We start from the raw sequence: 18,271 nt of genomic DNA, 5'->3' as shown, positions 1-18,271 counted from the left end.
AAGTGGAGTTTTTGGAAAATATTTTCCTAACTTTTTCTAGGGAAGTCATTTTCCTCCAATTTCAGGAAAATGTAACATCTAAAAAAACCTTTTTCGAACTATTTTTTGCAACCAAACAGTGAAAAATGGGAAAATATTTTCCGAAAAATATTTTTCGTCATACCAAACACATCCTAAAAGGAAAAAAAAGTGTTTTTGAGGAGAAGCGAAAATAGTTTCTAAGAAGCACAAAAAATTAGCTTCTCTCCAAAAATACTTTTTTGAAAAGCACTTTTGAGCAAAATACGCTTAGAAGAACTTTTTACAAGCTTAGCCAAACATTAATTGTTATTCAAAAGTACTTTTCAAATTAAATAGTTAAACACAAACTAGTTCTCACCTTTTTACAAGCTTAGCCAAACATTAATTGCTACTCAAAAGTACTTTTCAAATTAAATAACCAAGCTAGTTCTCACCAAAACTACCTTAGTACTTTTGAGAAAAATACTTCCCAAAATAAGTTGAATTTAGAAGCTTTTAGTATTATTCATTTATTCTTATATACACCGAGTCAAACGACCCCTTAGACTACAAGGATAAAAAAGGAAAAATAGAAGTTACCCAAAAACTTGTCTTGAGAAACTGCAAGCTGTCCTCACTCGCTCGCTATACCTACCTTTCTGCTGTTTGCAGTTGCACTAGGCGGGTACTCAAAACTAAACAAACATCAAATTTAAAACACCCTTCAACCAAAAAAAAAAAATTGCCTACTAAAAAAATTTCAAAAATGGAAAACAATATCCCGGAAAATCTTGAGGGGTATTACGGCGGCGGAAGTGGCGACGCCGGCGATAGCGTTGGCGGAGACGACGAGGAAGCGTTGATGCTGGAAGATGGAAGTGGAAGCAGTGATAGAAAGAAAACAGCAGACCGCGTAAAAGGACCGTGGTCACCTGAAGAAGATGCTATACTTAGTCGTTTAGTAAGTAATTTTGGGGCAAGGAATTGGAGTTTGATCGCTCGAGGAATTCCCGGTAGATCGGGTAAATCGTGTCGCTTAAGATGGTGTAATCAGCTTGACCCTGCTGTTAAACGCAAACCCTTCTCCGGTAACTTTCAACTGCCACGTTTTTCTTTTTTTTAAAAAACCTTTTGTTGTGTGTTTAACCATTTGGTAAAAGGGTTTTGTTTTTTATATGGAAATTTAGTTTCTACTTGTGACTTTTGTACAGCATTGATGTTTAGTTCAAGCAAAATTTGGATTTTTAATCTGTGGTCAAGATAAAATTATGACAGAAGGTATTGAGTATAGTTAGGTAATCTGGTGAAATGTGGTTTTCATTTGTGGTTTAGTAGTGTATTGATGTTTAGTTCAAGAAAAGTTTGGACTTTTAACCCGAGGGCATTAAAATACTGAACAGAAGATATTCACCATAGTTGGTTATTATGGTGAAATGTAGTTTCTACTTGGTGTTCTTCTGTTTTTTTTGTTTGTTTGTTTTTTTGTGATCATTTGGTAAAAAGGTTTTATTTCTGATTCCCTTGTTTCTACTAATGTGTTTTGGTACAGCATTGATGCTTAAGCTTAGGAAAGTGTTTTTTTTTTAAATCTGGGTCAGGAAGTTTGGATTCTTTAAGCTGATAGAATTAAAATACTGAACATAAAGTCTTGAACAGAAGTTATTAACCATAGCTGAGTATTCTGGTAAAATGTTGTTTGGACTTATGATTTTCTAGTGTACTGGTTTTAGTGCGAGTGTCGTTCAGATTTGTAGGGGGAGGTCAAACTTAATCTTTGGACTTTCAATCTGAGGTCAGAAGAATCTTGAGCAGAAGATAGTAAGCATAGTTGACTGTTCTGGCGAAATGTAGTTCAAGCAAAGTTAGGATTTTCGACCTGATGTTAATGGATTCTTGAAGAGAAGGTATTGGCCATGGTTGTGTATTTAGGTGAAATGTAGTTTCCCCTTTTGATTTTGTAGTGTATTGATGTTTGGTTCAAATAAGTTCGGATTTTTAATTTGTGTCAAGATTTAAGTAATTTTCAACTTAAGGTCAATAAAATCCTGAACAGAAGGTATTAACTGCACTCGATATTCTGATGACCTTTAGGTTGGGAAATTATATAGTCATAAGCTGAACAACCTTGAAGGGAAGATTGGCTCAGGGCTTGATGAAGTTAACGATGTCCAAATGCCTTCAGGTTTAAGTCATGGATCATTCAAGCGATCATCTACACCACAAACATTTTTGACATGTAAATCACGGATCATTCAAGCGATCATCTACACCACAAACATTTTTGACATGTAAATCAGACTGTTATTTCCATTCTTTTGGATCCTTTTCCTATACAGGATTACGTTTTGGACAAAGAAGAAAGGAAATAGAGCCAACAACATATTTATAGGGCGGGAAAAAAGAAAAACATATTTACAGTGCGAGAAAAAATAAAAGACCCAGTATTATTTTGTGATTAAAAGGTAAACAAACTAGAACTTTACTTAGTGTGGTTAAATATGAACAGTACGAGTCTAAATCTTCTCAAAATCCTAACTTGTAATCTATTTTTCCTTGCACAAGAGTTCAGGGTGCTTTTTAACAGTGGCACTGTTGTAAATTTAAAGTAGAAAAGCAAGGGTGTGTTTGGTGACCCAGCCAGCCAAATCTTGAATCAAAAGACAGGATGATGAAAAATCTGAATGATGATGACATAGTCTGAAGTGCAAAAGTGCAACCTCAAAAAATGGTTGAACTTGCACTAGTATTTCCACCCCCAGCTAGTCCTTGTGTCTTGATAATTATAAAGTTTGCGCTCATTGCAACTCTCAATGTATTTAAAACTCTATTAACCTGAAAATACTCATCACGTAAGACATATATCAAGGGGTTTTAGCAGATCGGACTGCACTCAAGTCCAAGTATCTTTGCCACTGTGACTGGCCACGTGACCCTGTTTCTCCCATTCTCGAGAAGTAGACAACTGATCGTTAAGAATAGGTCACCTTTCAGAAATCCTCGTACGGAGATAGCAGAAGGCCTTCATTTTCAATTAACCGGTCATTTCTTCTTGTATCGCTTTGCGCCTTATTGTCCGAAGCGTACACTTCTTCAAAATTTCTTTGTGTCATCCATGCAAAGCGAGGACCGCTCACTTCGCATCTCTTTATTGCTCTAAGCATCGAAATGATCACATCTAATAATACTGACTAAAAGTTGACTACAGATAGGTTGCAGCAAATTAGTGAACAAGGTTATGATGCCTTTGCTGGTTCTTCTCAGCCTCTATTACTTATGACAACCTTCCTCTGTTGATACTCTTTTTCTGTGGAAATTTCACAAATTTTAAGATTTTAACTTAATCTGTTAACATTTAAAATTTTGAGATGATGTTTTTCAGCAAACTAACTTTTCAATAATCATTCTAATGTTTTCTACCTTAGTCCCAACCGAATGGTGTCACACAAATTGGATGGAAGAATTATTGGTGTTTCTTTTGACTCTTAACTAGAAAGCATAGCTCTGTGAAATATCAGATTATTTTGCAGTTTAGAAGATTATATGTTGGGTTACCAAGAAGCTAATAATACCGACCAACAGAGACATGCTGGTTATTGACAACTTCTCCTATGCTAAGTTGGGTTGGGAAGTAAAAGAGGGAGTGCATGGACTACTTTCCTATTTGTTTGAGAAGTAAAGGAGGGAAAGCAGAAGTGTTGAGGTTGCATCTTCGCTGCGTTGAGGACTTGGTCCTTTCCCGTGGTTAACAAATTAACCTCTTAGCATCTAAAATACCTACTGTGAAATGTGGAGTTCTGCATATATGTGAAGATTTGGTTATGTGCTACATCAAACTAGATATACTTCTTAGTTTCCAGTTGTTTCACCCATAGCTTCTGATCCTAAGAAGCAACTATCGTTGTTCAAGTTTATACAATACAACTAGCTGGTGAATGGAACTAACAATTCTGCGACTCTTGACAGATGAAGAAGATCGGATTATCCTTCAGGCCCATGCTGTTCATGGGAACAAATGGGCGTCAATTGCAAGGCTTTTGCCAGGTAGAACAGATAATGCAATTAAAAATCATTGGAATTCAACCTTGAGGCGCCGCTGTGCCGAACTTGGTAAGTTGAGAAGTGACTCCAGCAATGTTCCGGAAGACGTTAGTGCAGAAAAATCAAAAGCATCCTCTGAGGAAACCCAATCATGCGGTGATGTGAATTCTTCGAAAGCTATAGAAGGAAAAGATGTTAGCTCTCAGGAAAACCAAGAAGATAATCACTATGAGGCTAAGAGTCACGAAGAAGTTCAACGGAGTGATGTAGCACATGATCCTCCTACTATCTTCCGTCCTGTAGCTCGTATAAGTGCTTTTAGCGTATATGGTTCTATGAATGTCCCAGAAACCCAACTGCAAACTCCAAGACTAACTCCTATCCAAGTGCCGGATCTTGGGGTAAGCAAGTTGCTTGAAGGAGCTTTCACTGACAGATTAGTGCCTCACCAGTGTGGCCATGGCTGTTGTGGCAATGCCAGTCTGGAAAATAACAGAAGTTCACTGTTGGGACCTGAGTTTATTGACTACACTGAGGCTCCATCCTTCTCAAGCCATGAGTTGGCCACATTAGCCACAGAGATAAGTAATGTTGCTTGGTGTAAAAGTGGGTTGGAAAACAGCAGCATCGAGGTTATATTCAATCCAGCAACCAGGGGAACGTGTGGTACCTCTCACTTGACAAGCAGACCATTCTAATCTTTCAAATGAGTAACCATACAAATTTATTATGGAAATGATGATATATCTTGTGTCAGAGACAAGTAGGGGACAGCTACCGTGAATAAAAAAGATTTTGAGGCTGAGTTGATTTAAGTGAATTCTTATTTGAAGTCTAGGATAAAGAGAAGAAGCTGGATGTCTGATTGAGTTAGTTTAGAAAGTGAACTCTGGTTGAAAAGGGTGTATATGATTTATTTTCCCTTAGGCCTTCATTTATGAGAGGTGTTGGAGACGTTTTCTTAACCTAGTTCGATGAACTCAATTTCTTGAATAGTATTATTTGAAAGTAATATGTTGTAAGTTAACAACAATGATTGAAAAGATCTTAGGAGTGTATGGTTCCTTATTCCTTGTATGCCTGGTTGGGATGGCATAACAAAAGAGCCAGATAGTAAATTCTTGTATTTCATCAGCTTCTGGTAAAGCATCTTAAACATCATGTCCTCTACATTGTTTTACTTTATGGGGTGATTTTGTATGAACTTCAAATCTCAGAAATGAGTGAATCTTCTCACTTTTGGAAAATGGCTACTTCCTCTCCGGAATTCTGATTAGTTTCTTTTGTTTGTACATTTCTGCTTTTGTAGCTAGTCCTGTAGGGACATTGGTCTTCCAATTATTGGAACTTCAGAGTGCCATTTTATGTAGATTATAGATTCTTGTTGCTGGAAACTTGCTGCATTAGCACTTAAAATTTAATGTTAATGCAATTATTATTGCAAAAAGGAGATCTCAATACAATGATAGAATTGGTTATCCAAGTATTATGTGAATTAAGCCAGAATAGGTCTGAGAAAGCTATATTGTGCGGATTTTCCAAGACAGCTGCTGCTTATTGGATCCTAAAAAGAATACTATTTTTGGCCATCGATATTTTCAGAGAGTCCGAGCACAAGTGATAATTCTTTATTGCAAAGACTAACAAAAGCACTAGGCAAAGGAGAAAAAAGAGAGTAGCTAGACAGCCCTTGTGAAAGGAGGTACTTTGTGTAGGAGAAATATTAGTAGTTGGTAGCAGACAGCCATTGTGAAAGCAATAAAAGATTAGAGACAGAAGAAAAGCAGAACTAAAAAAGAGAGAGAGAGATGAAAAGGATTGGAAGAATCTGGTGTACTGGCTCCTCTTTAACCACCACAGAAACACAGAGATCTACTGGTACCATGAAAGCAAAAGAAATCTCTCTGCTGTATTATTCTTTCTCCAGATCCTATCATTTTTTGCCTTTTGACTCACATTTGGATATGTGAAAGTGATGGATAACGGCTATAGACTGGGTACCATGCTAGATTTCATCTTCATATATCCCCCGGAGTAAGTCATCAACTGGCACTGATGCATCTAAATTATTGTCACTATGCCGTATTCACTGCTTTTGACTCGAAGTATATATATAAGATACAAAAAAGTGTATATATATATATATATATATATATATATATATATATATATATAGAAAACTACTAATATCCACATACATTCTGAGTTCGATGACTAGAGATTTTGAACCTGTCTTGGTGGAATTGGCCTCTGCATGCATAATTTTGAGATCCATTTTTAACTTCATAGCAAACAATACCAACAACAAATTGGTCATGAACCCCGGAAGGATAGAGATGGATCCAACATTTAAACCGTACAATTTCAACCTTTAAGATTCTTCGCATAAATTCATTATAGTTTTTAAAAATATGTGTTCATATCTACTACTCCTTTTTGTTGCAATGTTAGTTATTTTTACTGATAAATTAAACGAAGTATTGAATTCAAATAAACCCGGCATCAAAACAGTGGATCCTCCTAGACAAAGGGACACCAGGTAAACAAGTAATTTTTGGTTAAACACCTATGATATTTCATGCGAATTTCCTAATACTTCTTCATGAATTTATTTTGGAGCTGAACTGAAGAAAATTCTTAAATGAAATGGTTAGTCAAGTAAACAATTTTTGGCAACTTTAGTAGTTCAACAACTATCAACAGCAAAAGTGGAAAGTAAAATCCGATGATAAATACGATTTCATCTTTAATCAAGCCTCATTGGAAATAGAGTCGCCTTTAGTAGAGATTGTTTAACCTCCAAAGTGGAATTTTTCGGCGCAAATTTGCATTAGTTAGACCCAAAAGTATCAAACACCGAATGAAAAACAAAAACAATAAAGAAAATAATTTACTCCCAAACCATTTCTCTAAATAATGTAGTAGAAATTTCATAGTGACAAATTTCTTTCCCTTATCGTTAGGGAGAATGAGGAAAAATAACAATTCTATTACTATGATTCAAGTTTTGGTGGAAACCAAGAGGCGTGGAATTGAGAGTAGTTTCAGCTTTTCCTACTTATCACGCAAAGGCCATATGCGAACAAACAAACAAACAAACGTCAATCCGAAGACCCTGCTCCCTTTTCTCCTCTCTTATTTCACTGTTTTTTTCTCTGCTGCTACTCCTCTCTACACATCCTTTTTTTCCTCTTCTTATTTGTCCTGTAATTTTCTTAGTGCCTTTTCCTTAGCCGGCGTTTGGACATAAAAATTTTAATTTTTTTAATGGAAAAAAAAAATAGTATTTGAAGCTAAGTTGAAAATGGTATTTAGAATTTGAAATTATATTTAGATACGCTTTAAAAAATATTGTATTTTTGTGAGTGGGGAAACAAAAAATTCTGAAAATTTTGAAAAAAAACTCATTTTCGAAAAAAATTCAAAATTTCATGAACAGACACGGTTTTGGAAAAAACAATCAAACATTTTCAAAAAAAAATTTATAGACAAACGGTCCTTCATTTTTGTTAGAGCATGTTTTTAGGCATTCATGTTGATGCAATTAATTCAAGTTTTCGCAATAGAGATAAGCCTCTAAAAAAATAAAACATTTCATTTTCAAACTGGACTCGAAAGACCTTTAGTAGTTAAGAGTGAGGAATCCAAACTTGTTTCCTACTTTAATTAAAGCAAAAAGGAAAAAAAATATAATTTATAAAAATTTAAAAGCTTCAAGATTAAGTGAGAGTTCATCAATAGAGTTCTTAACTTGTTTCTAGGGTTAAGGTTCCATTCAACACACTCTTCTCCTTTTGACCCATATTTGAACAAACAATAAGTGGCGGAGCCAAAAAATTTACAAAGAAAAATAAAAATATAAAGAAATAAACGTACGAAAAGTTAAAGGGAATCAATATTTATTATATATTCATAAAAAATTAATTTTAACCTTGTATAGAAAATGTAATTTTCTGTCAATGAGGATTCGAATGAACCCCTTAGTGCAATAGATATCAAATGCCAAGAACTATAACAAGACAATTAGGTGGAAGCAAAAGGACAATTAAGATTATTAACAGAATATTTGTTAAGGTTGGCAACATAATGTGTTATATTAGTTGGAAAAATAACTCCTGTTTTCAGTGGAAATTTCATTCTCTTACTTTATCAGACAAAACTTTGACGTAAATTTTGGTTTGGGAGTCGTCAGTTGAGTCTTTGAAGACTTTACAAGTCTATGCTATTGTAACTAAATAAACTAATGGAAAAGCAACTCCACCACAAAATTAGAAACTTGCCATATAAGCGGCACTTACTTTCTTAATTAGTACTAATAAACTAATTGTTGTTTACTTCTCTTCTGTGGTAAATGACAAGCCAATACTTCCCAAACGTAAAACATAATAAATTAAAGAATACTACAAGAGATAAAATAATGACCCTATTGTCAGATTAATGAAGAACACGGACGTTAAATATTAGTCTATAATTTGTTTTTGTAAATATTAAAGATTGCAAATAAGACAATACAATACCTGGAAAAGGTGAACTTCCAAGTAATATCAAACTAAGATATATTCAATTCAATGATAATAAAAGGAAAATTACAGACGCTTAACAAACTTCTCTTTAACCATCTTTTTAGGTAAAAGTTACTCTACAAATACAGTGAGAGGGAAGAAAAAAGATGGGGTAGATTTTTTTTTTCCTTGGTTTCATATCAATTTCAACAAATAACACATAAAAAGTGGCCATCATTTTGTCAAATTATCATTGCCATTTGCTCCATTCACCAACTCCAAAGAGATATGGAGAAAAAAAAAAGTAAAAAAGAGGGGAAAGGAACCAATACTCGAATGCTTATAATTTTGCTTACACGATTACACCAACCACAATCATTTTCACCACGGGCACAAAATATAGGAGCGAAAAACTAGAAAAGTAAAAAAAAAGGAAGAAAAAAAGAAAACCAAAGAATCCATCATAGATTTTTATTTTCAATTTTCAATTTTTCTCCACAAAAAAAAAAAGTTAAAAAAGAAAAACAGAGACCTTTGTCCAAGCCTGGAATGAACGGTTCAGATCATTTGGTGAAGGTACTCCTTGAAACAGCAAGATACTTCTTACTTCACCCACTACAGTACAATCATATCATATCTTAAATGTGGGCCACACATCAAAGGTAGAAGGAAAATTTTAGTTTACATAGCATATACGAAACTATATTACCAAATATATTCATAATTTGCATATTACCCGCCATACTAATAATATTTCTACAAAATATAGACAATTTATTAAATAAGGAATCATTGTAGCTGTATGCTTCCTTATTTAGGCGCACTAATATTGGGGAATTAAATATTCCCACTCCCCCAAGTTTCTCTCTCCAAATCCCACCACCTCACTCACGTATCAAACCACACCCCACGATTTCCTCTTCAATCACCCACGATTTCCTCTTCAATCACCCACGATTTTCTCTTCTAAAATCAGTGAAAATCTGTAACCCCTCCATCATTGACAACCATTAAAAAGCTTTGAAGCTTTGAATTCGAATTTGAGTTTTCAAAAGACCTTGTTTGTTTGGATTGGATGTTGTTGCAAAGAATTGAGAATTCTCTCTACGTCTCTCTCTATCTCTCAATCCCAAATTTCAGTAATATAAGAGGAAAGGAAAAGAGAGCAGCAATTCCACCATTGAAAGCCATTAAAAGCTTTGAAACTTTGAATTCGAATTTGGGTTTTTAAAAATTATTATTTGTTTGGATTGGGTGTTGTTGCAAATAATTGGGAATATAGTTTGGAGTTTATATCTCAATTTTGAGGGGTTTTGGTGAAGATTAGACTTGGTTTTGGCTGAATGAAACTCGAAGATGAAGAAGAAGAAGAAGAAGAAGAAGAAGAAGAAGAAGAAGAAGAAGAAGACATGACATACATTATATTGCAGAAATTGTAGAAAAATTATATTCTGTTGTTTATTTATTTTTCTTTTATTCATTTAACTATTGTACGAAAGTTGAACAACATTGTAAAAAAATTGTATTTAAGTGGTATTATATTATAGTTGTATATATCCGAAAAAATTATAGAAATCAAATACATTATCAACGAGCATTGTCCGCCAATGAAAATTAGGAACGATATAGGTGTTCGTGTATACATAGAGACGAAAAAGGAAAACAAAAACTTAGGATCATATCCGTTGTGTATAACTGTTCACGATTTCAATATGGAATTGAATATCACCAATGAGAACACAGTTGCATGTTTGTGCTGTTACATTTTATATCAAATTCTGGTTGTATATAAATGTCCTACACTTTATCTACATTTTATCTATAAATAAACTACATGTCAGAGTAAATATATAAATATATATATATATATCAGTATGGATTTTCACAATATCTACAAAATTTCTACATTTATTCTACAATAAAACTACATATTATTTGAAAAATTAATATGAAAATACAGAATTTCAATGTTTCTACAAATTATCTACAAAATTTCTACAAACTGTTCATAACAGAATTTATCTTTATTTTCATGCAGATTCGTCTGGAACACTAAAGTTACTTGATATGCTAACATCTCCTGTTATAGAGGAATACAACTTATCGACAATTTTCTACAACTTTCACACATTATTCCACCCAGTTAAATACAACTACAATAACATACAACTTAAATACAAATTTTATACAAAAATTATACAATAGGTCTTTTGTATATTTTGTATTTGATTTATACATAGTAAAAATAAATTTCATACAACTAATTATATATTATACAACTTATCTACAAATTATCTATAATTTTCGTACATTATTTCTACTAAGTTATATACAACTACAATATAATACCACTTAAATACAACTTTTTTACAATGTTGTTCAACTTTCATACAATAGTTAAATGAATAAAAGAAAAAAAATAAACAACAGAATACAATTTTTCTACAATTTCTTTAATATAATGTATGTCACGTCTTCTTCTTCTTCATCTTCGAGTTTCAGTCTGAAATTCAGCCAAAACCAAGTCTAATCTTCACCAAAATCCCTTAAAATTGAGATATAAACTCCAAATCATATTCTCAATTATTTGCAACAACACCCAATCCAAATAAATAATAATTTTTGAAAACCCAAATTCGAATTCAAAGCTTCAAAGCTTTTTAATAGCTGTCAATGGTGGAATTGCTGCTCTTTTTTCCTCTCCTCTTATATTACTGAAATTTGGGATTAAGAGATAGAGAGAGACGTAGGGAGAATTCTCATTTCTTTGCAACAACATCCAATATCCAAACAAACAATGTCTTTTGAAAACCCAAATTCGAATTCAAAGCTTCAAAGCTTTTTAATGGTTGTCAATGATGGAGGGGTTACAAATTTTCGATGGTTTTAAAAGAGAAAATCGTGGGTGATTGAAGAGGAAATCGTGGGGTGTGGTTGGATACGTGAGTGAGGTGGTGGGATTTGGAGAGAGAAACTTGGGGGAATGAGAATATACAGTTGAGTAAAATTAAGAGACTAATTAATACCATTAAAATCTTAAAAATGGAACATAAATGGTAATAAGATATATAGAAGGTAATTATATTAAAAGTTACGCATGGAGGGTAATACATTTTACTGTATGAGATAGGAATGTAAAAATGTATGATATTCTTTCACCAATAATTAGTGATTTCTGATTTTGTAAATAAAGAAATTTCGAGTAGAAAACACTTTATATAAAACGAATTTGAATTGATTTAGTCGATAAATACCCAATGCAAAATGGTTATAAAAAATAAATTTAAATTATATGCTTTGTTAATGTTAAAAAAATTCAACATCAAGTTTTTCTTATATGTTATACTTCCTCTGTTTCAATTTATGTGAATTTATTTCATTTTTAGTTCATGCCAACTCTTTACCTATTTAGAAATAATTTACCTTTATGCAATGATTTATAGTCATACAAAATATATGCGTCTCATTTTATACCATAAATTCAAAAGTCTTCTCTTTTTATTTTTAAATTTCGTGTCCAGTCAAATATGCTCACATAAATTGAGAAGGAGGGAGTATTACATAATTGATCTTAGTTTTAATTATAAATCCTATATTTTAAGGAAAAATTACATATTAGATTTTTTTGGGTGGTGTAAAACTTTAATTTTGTCTTTTTGGGCACAAAACAGAATATATAACTTAAACTTTTAAAAAAAAAGAAAAAGGTGGGCCCTGCCTTCCAAAGTCTGTCACACAGCTACTCTAACAGAACCATGAGCCCCTCTCTCGCTTTTACGTTCTTGTTCTTTTCCTCCTTAAACCCTGCTGTCTCTCTCTTTCCATACACTTAAAAAACAAAATTTAGTAACTCTCTCTCTCCTTTCTTTTGCTTTGGTGCTAAATTTTAGAAATGGGGTGTTAAATGGGTCACCTAATCCATCACCCCACTTCCTTAAAACTTTCATATTAATAGAGCCAGAATTCGGCCACTTAACTCATGCACCACTAGTGTGTGTTAATTTTTTTTTCTTTTTTTTTGAATTTTGGAAGTTGAAATCCTCCAAAGTTTCAATTTTTAATGTTTTAATGCTATCTTTTTGCTGAGAAAAGTATTTCTTGTTTATGGGTTGTTAAAATGGCTAAAGAATTGAATCTTGGTGGTTAAATCTTCCAAAGTTCCCATTTTGAAAGTTGTAATGCAATTTTTTTTTCTGAGAAAAGTATTTTCTTGTTAAAATGGGGAGAAAATTGAATCTTGGAAGTTGAAATCCTCCAAAGTTTCAATTTTGATGGTTTTAAAGCTATCTTTTTGCTTGGAAAAGCATTTTCTTGTTAATGGGTAGTTAAAAATTGAATCTTGGTAGTTGAAATCATCCAAAGTTTCAATTTTGAAAGTGTTCATGGTATCTTTTACCTGAATAAACTATTTTCTTGATTGTGGGGTTGTTGAAATGGCAAGAGTAGATATGTGTAATGTGGATTTAGAGGCCGGTGCCCGCGCCGGTGGACACAGTCGCCGGTGCTCCGGCAGTGGTAGTAGTGAAGAGGGTAGTGTCTGTTTCTCCGATGCTGATGACGGTTCGTGTTATTCTCAGTTTTATTCAACAGCTGATGGTTCAAATTATGATGATTATAGCTTTGCTTGTGCTACTGAGTCTGAGATAGGTCCTGAGTCAAGGAGAGTATCATCTGTGGCTGAGTCTGATGATTGTTCAGTGGACTTAGAAAATGGAGTTGGTGAAACCAAGTTGCATGTGGGGAAAATTGAAAGAGATTGTAGGATTTGTCATTTGAGTTTGTTGAGTTCTGGTCCTGAGTCTGGTGTTGCTATAGAATTAGGATGTTCTTGTAAAGATGATTTGGCTGCTGCACATAAGCATTGTGCTGAGGCTTGGTTCAAAATCAAAGGAAATAAGTAAGTATTTTTCCCTTTAATTTAATGCCATGGTCTTTGAATTTTGATGTTTCCTTTGCTTCGTTTTAATTTTTCTGGTTGTTGTTACTATTTAGTTTTCCCTTTAATTTTGATGTTTTCCGTAGTTTTTTGTCATAACGGTTGTTGTGATTTTGTTTTATTGAGTGTCTTCCGGAAACATTACTTTACATTCATAAGTTAAGGGTAGTCTATTACTTTACATTCATAAGTTAAGGGTAAAGACTACGTACATACCGTATATACCACCCTTCTCGACCCCACTTGTGAGAATTTGTTATTGTTGTTCTAGATTGCCTATGTGATTAATCTGGATGATTAAGTAGTAATGTTACCATCTGGAAACAAATTATTGTTTAATTTACTGGTTTTCTAAGTGTAATTACTCTGCATATTTCCTTCTATGGCTTGGCTTTGTGCTAGATTCCTTAGCACTTTGGAGTGGAAATGATTTGGTGATACTTCTGTTTGTTTGATTTTTTATTTAAAATGGACAGTACATGATCTGTCAGAATAACCTTTTTTTGGTAGGGTAACGTAAAAGTTTGGTTTTTGTGATATTTGTTCTCTTGGGAAAGAGATAGCATGATGTATTTTATTGGAAAAGGAAAAAAAAGGTTAATTAAAGAATCTGAAGGGAATAAATAAAATGAATAGTGAGAGACTAAAGCAATGGTAGCTTGACAAGTATAATTAAGCTCTTTAATTACTTTTTGAAAAGAATTAGGCTATCTAATTACACCGACAATTCATCATACTACCATGGCTTTTAATTAATCTTTAGTCTCTAAGCTCTTCCTGATATTTAACAGTCACTTTTCTTTAGCAAAGTGGAGATTTGACCTTAGTGGATAAAGTAATTACTTCTAATTTTTCCCCCTCAAAAGATAATATTTTGCTGTCCTCCACTCTGCATATTCTATTACTTAGACAGCAGATCTTTACTTTGATTATCGAGTCTCTGATAGTGACTTGTAATGCGTACACAGTCAAGATTCTAGTGTCATTTTCATATAGAAGCTTTCATCAATGAGTCGTTTGATGTTTTAAGATGTGCATACTAGCGATACGCGTTATTGGTACTCACTGAACAAATGTGTGATCTCATTGGAAAGGAAATGATTTGAAAATTATAGCTGCCAAAGTTTCAAGGTTTAAAGAAGACAGAGAAATTTAGAAACTGGAAATTCTATGAAAAAATAGTGGAAAGGAGTATTGTAACATCATGTGGTGAATGTCAAGAGAATTGTATTTTTATAGATTGTTTTTAAAAATAAAAATAAAGAATATTGAATTTATGCGGCTATCCCAAAGTAATACCAGTAGATGACAGACCAATGGATTACAAAAGATGCACCAGATGCATATCTAACGCTTGCTTGATTCAAATGCAGTCTAGGCCTCTTTCCTACTTAAATTCGTCCTTTTGCTCTGATAACTACCAAGTAATTGAAAGGATGTCCACAACAACGTAGCAGTTCGTTGTCCAAATTCAGATAGCACATTTACAAGATTGAAATTTTATTGTTGGAATCTATAAAACTGAATTTTGATTTGCTTCCTGAAGAATCCAGATTCATATGCAATCTATAACAGAAAATAGTAAGGTGTTATTAAAAGTTAGAAGCTCTGTGTGTGTGCGCGCGCTGGGAAGGGGAGTTGGAGGATCTGAACAACTGACAGAGAAGTAGCACTCATGTTAAACACAATAATCCATGCTTTTCGTCTCCAATTAGGAATAGCTGACCCCTTTCGTGCATAATGAATAGCTTGTTTGCTTTCCCCTGGAGAGATGCTACTTTTGAAGATAAGGCTACATTTTTTTGGACATCTTGGATATATCATATTGGCAACGAGATTGAATATCAGTATACAGAGAATATCAGTATCTCTTGAATAATTTTCTGTTTATGTTTGATCATTATTCAACTATGAAGCCAGGAATCCAATGTTCATTATTCCTACAGACTGCTGTGGTAATGCCAATCACCAAAACCAAAAGTGTAAAATCTGTCATACATTCAATTGTGCCATTACAGTTTAGTGACTTCATTTCATGGTTTCCTTGTAGCTTTTGTAATTTTCTCATTTCATACGGCTGATTAATTACTGGGCTTCTTGCTGTTGTTGTTGATTAATTACTGATAGATCTGTGCAGTGAGATCTGACGGCAATATGATATTTCTGAAGGGGTCATAGGTGCATTTAAGTATGTATGTACATACTAACATACATAAATATTCGTCCTATGTGAAATCTACATATGTAGTATATTGATATTTAGTATTCTCTACTGCTGATTGACACTGGAGGAGCTGCATTATGTTTCCTTACCTTGTAATTTGTACCACAACTTGCATAAGTCAGAAATGTCTCGGCTTAGATTCCAAGCGCACTCCCCCCCCCCCCCCCACCAAAAAAAAAAAAAAAAGAAGAGATCAACTTACAGAGAATATCTCTGGAGATCTGTCCAATTCCACATGATAGCACCATTGCCTTCTCTTATGACCGATAGACACTCTTTTTCATAAGGGTTAATTTGTTTTGTTCTTATAGTGTTGTTTTTCTTGTCACCCCTCAGTATGGTTGCATATTACTAATCTGTATTTGACTCTCGACCTGTTTGTTATAGTTTTTTTCTTTCAGTGGCAAAATGAATTGTCTGATAAATGCATCCCAGTAATCTATCTGATCAACTTTTTGACTGGTTCATGTAAACCACATGTAGATTATGTCTTTTGGCAGAAGGTACTAACTCTCAACTTTCAGTAGTCTAAGGAAACTAAGTCACACAAGGAACTTGATAGGTAATTCCACCATCATGAGAAATGACAGCTTAAGCCTTAAACTTCTGCTCCTGCCAAAATAGCTAGGTTAGGACGCAAATGTATCTCAGTTATACTAACAGATGTCCAGTTGAAAACGTAGAAGTCCTACAAACTTGGACAGGACACCATTATCTTGTCATAGTCCTAGGTTTTCAAATTTAGTTCTTTTATGTTCTAACAGATTGGTGTCTTCTGACAAAATAGCTCGGCATTCATTCAATTCGGGCATAGCCCTTATTTATGTGCTTGCATCTTTATTCTTCTGCGTGACACTAGAATCCTTATCACTTTTGTTCTTTGAGATATTCCGACTCGGTTTCATTTTTTCCTCAGTGTGATAACTCGATCAAACAATTTTTACTATTATTCTACTGGTTCCTTTTGATAAGTATATCCTCTTTTATTGAATTTGTAATACTACTAGTTATGTTCTGGCTCTTTTTAAACATTTGAAGTTGTTTGCTCAGGACTTGTGAAATATGCTGTTCTATTGCGCGCAATGTTGTTGGTCCAAATGATGTTGAGTCAGCACAGCAAACAAATGAATCCAATGCGTTGGCTACAAATGCAGCATCTGCACCAGTATCCTCAGCCACTTCAGAAACTCGAACTTGTTTGAATGGCCATCGGTTCTTGAATTTCCTCTTAGCTTGTATGGTATTCGCGTTTGTCATCTCTTGGCTCTTCCATTTTAACATCCCATCATAGATAGTGTAGTAAAAAGTTCATGTGCCCCATGAAATTCCAAGGCAGTAAAGGCAAGTGAAGGCTTATGGTGGTAATAAGAAATGTTTAACACGTTTTTACGACTAGCTTTGGCAATATATCTACCTGCAGGGCAATATTTCATCTGTCTGCACCTAGATTTAGAAATCAATTTGTAAGTGTGTCATCGTCGATTTATTTACTATATTGCCCTTCGATCTCATGAAAATGCCAGCAGTTGTTTTAGTTTGTTATGTTCCAAGTTTAAACTGAACCCCTTTTGATACAAATTTAGGTAGTTGATTCCTGCATTTTCTTTATGCCCAGTTCTTGTTTGATTTTTGAGAAGTGGGGTTAATAACAAACAAACAAGTAAGAGGAGTTCTAAATGAATCTGAAGTTGAGAAAACTAGTTCAAGATTTAGATTGAATTCCAGCTTGGAGTTCCATTTGCAGTTATCTGTGCACTAAATAGATCCATTTGTACTTAGTTTGTAGAGTACATGCATGGTTTACCTAGCATAAATTCAAGAATTTCTGAGGATATTTTTGGTTTTATATATTCGGTGTCCCGAAAACCGAATCAAATCGACACAAAAAAAAACGATAATATTTTGGTTTGATTTAATTTTGGTTTTAAATTTTAGAAACCGACCAAATTTGGTTTGGTTTTGGTTTTAAGTAAAAAAGATAATTGAAAAAATCAAACCAAACTGACTTTAAAAGTACTTATTTAAAACTTTATTATAAATAGTTAACACAGTTCAACCTGCAATCCAATTGTAAATCCTCATTTCTCATACACAACATTCTAAGTAGGCGTTTCGACATAAAAATTGTAATTTTTTTAAAAAAGTAGTATTTGGAGTTAAGTTGAAAAATGGAGTATTTAAAATCTGTAATTATATTTGGACATATATTTTATTTGAAAAAATGTTGCAGCTTTGTGAGAGAGAAAAAAAATTAAAAATTTTGAAAAACTTATTTTCGAAATTTTTTCAAAGTTGCAATTTTTTTTGGACAAACATATTTTTGAAAAAAAAAATCGGAAAGAATTTTTTTATGAACAAACGGGTCCTAAGACTTTTTGTTAGTTTCCCATATGATTTAATATACCTTTTTCTAGAAGTAAATGTCATTTCATCCTTTTGGAGAGATTTTAATTATAAAGTGATTTCATCTCAATTATTCAAGATTTTAAAAGTAAAATATTATGGACTTAGTAAATCAGGATCTAAACTTATCAAATGACACATTTTTTTTCTTTCCCAAATTTGTCTATC

The 18,271-nt window shown here is 33.4% G+C and overlaps 2 protein-coding genes across 2 annotated transcripts; both read left to right on the top strand.

Annotated features, from left to right (window-relative positions):
- Positions 1-604: 604 nt before the first annotated feature.
- LOC107803799 (transcription factor MYB1-like) lies at positions 605-5,195 on the top strand. The gene is made up of 2 exons (XM_016627584.2): positions 605-1,088; positions 3,964-5,195. The coding sequence occupies exons 1-2, from the start codon at positions 767-769 to the stop codon at positions 4,734-4,736; spliced, it is 1,095 nt and encodes a 364-aa protein (XP_016483070.1). The 5' UTR covers positions 605-766; the 3' UTR covers positions 4,737-5,195.
- Positions 5,196-12,341: 7,146 nt separating this feature from the next.
- On the top strand, positions 12,342-17,257 carry LOC107803800 (uncharacterized). The gene is made up of 2 exons (XM_016627585.2): positions 12,342-13,437; positions 16,751-17,257. Exons 1-2 carry the CDS (start codon positions 12,974-12,976, stop codon positions 16,989-16,991), a joined length of 705 nt encoding a protein of 234 aa, XP_016483071.1. The 5' UTR covers positions 12,342-12,973; the 3' UTR covers positions 16,992-17,257.
- Positions 17,258-18,271: the final 1,014 nt, after the last annotated feature.

This window comes from Nicotiana tabacum, chromosome 10, assembly GCF_000715075.1.
Source record: "Nicotiana tabacum cultivar K326 chromosome 10, ASM71507v2, whole genome shotgun sequence".
Taxonomy (NCBI): domain Eukaryota; kingdom Viridiplantae; phylum Streptophyta; class Magnoliopsida; order Solanales; family Solanaceae; genus Nicotiana; species Nicotiana tabacum.
The sequence above is the reverse complement of the archived record's forward strand: the minus strand, read 5'-3'. Positions and strand labels throughout refer to the sequence as shown.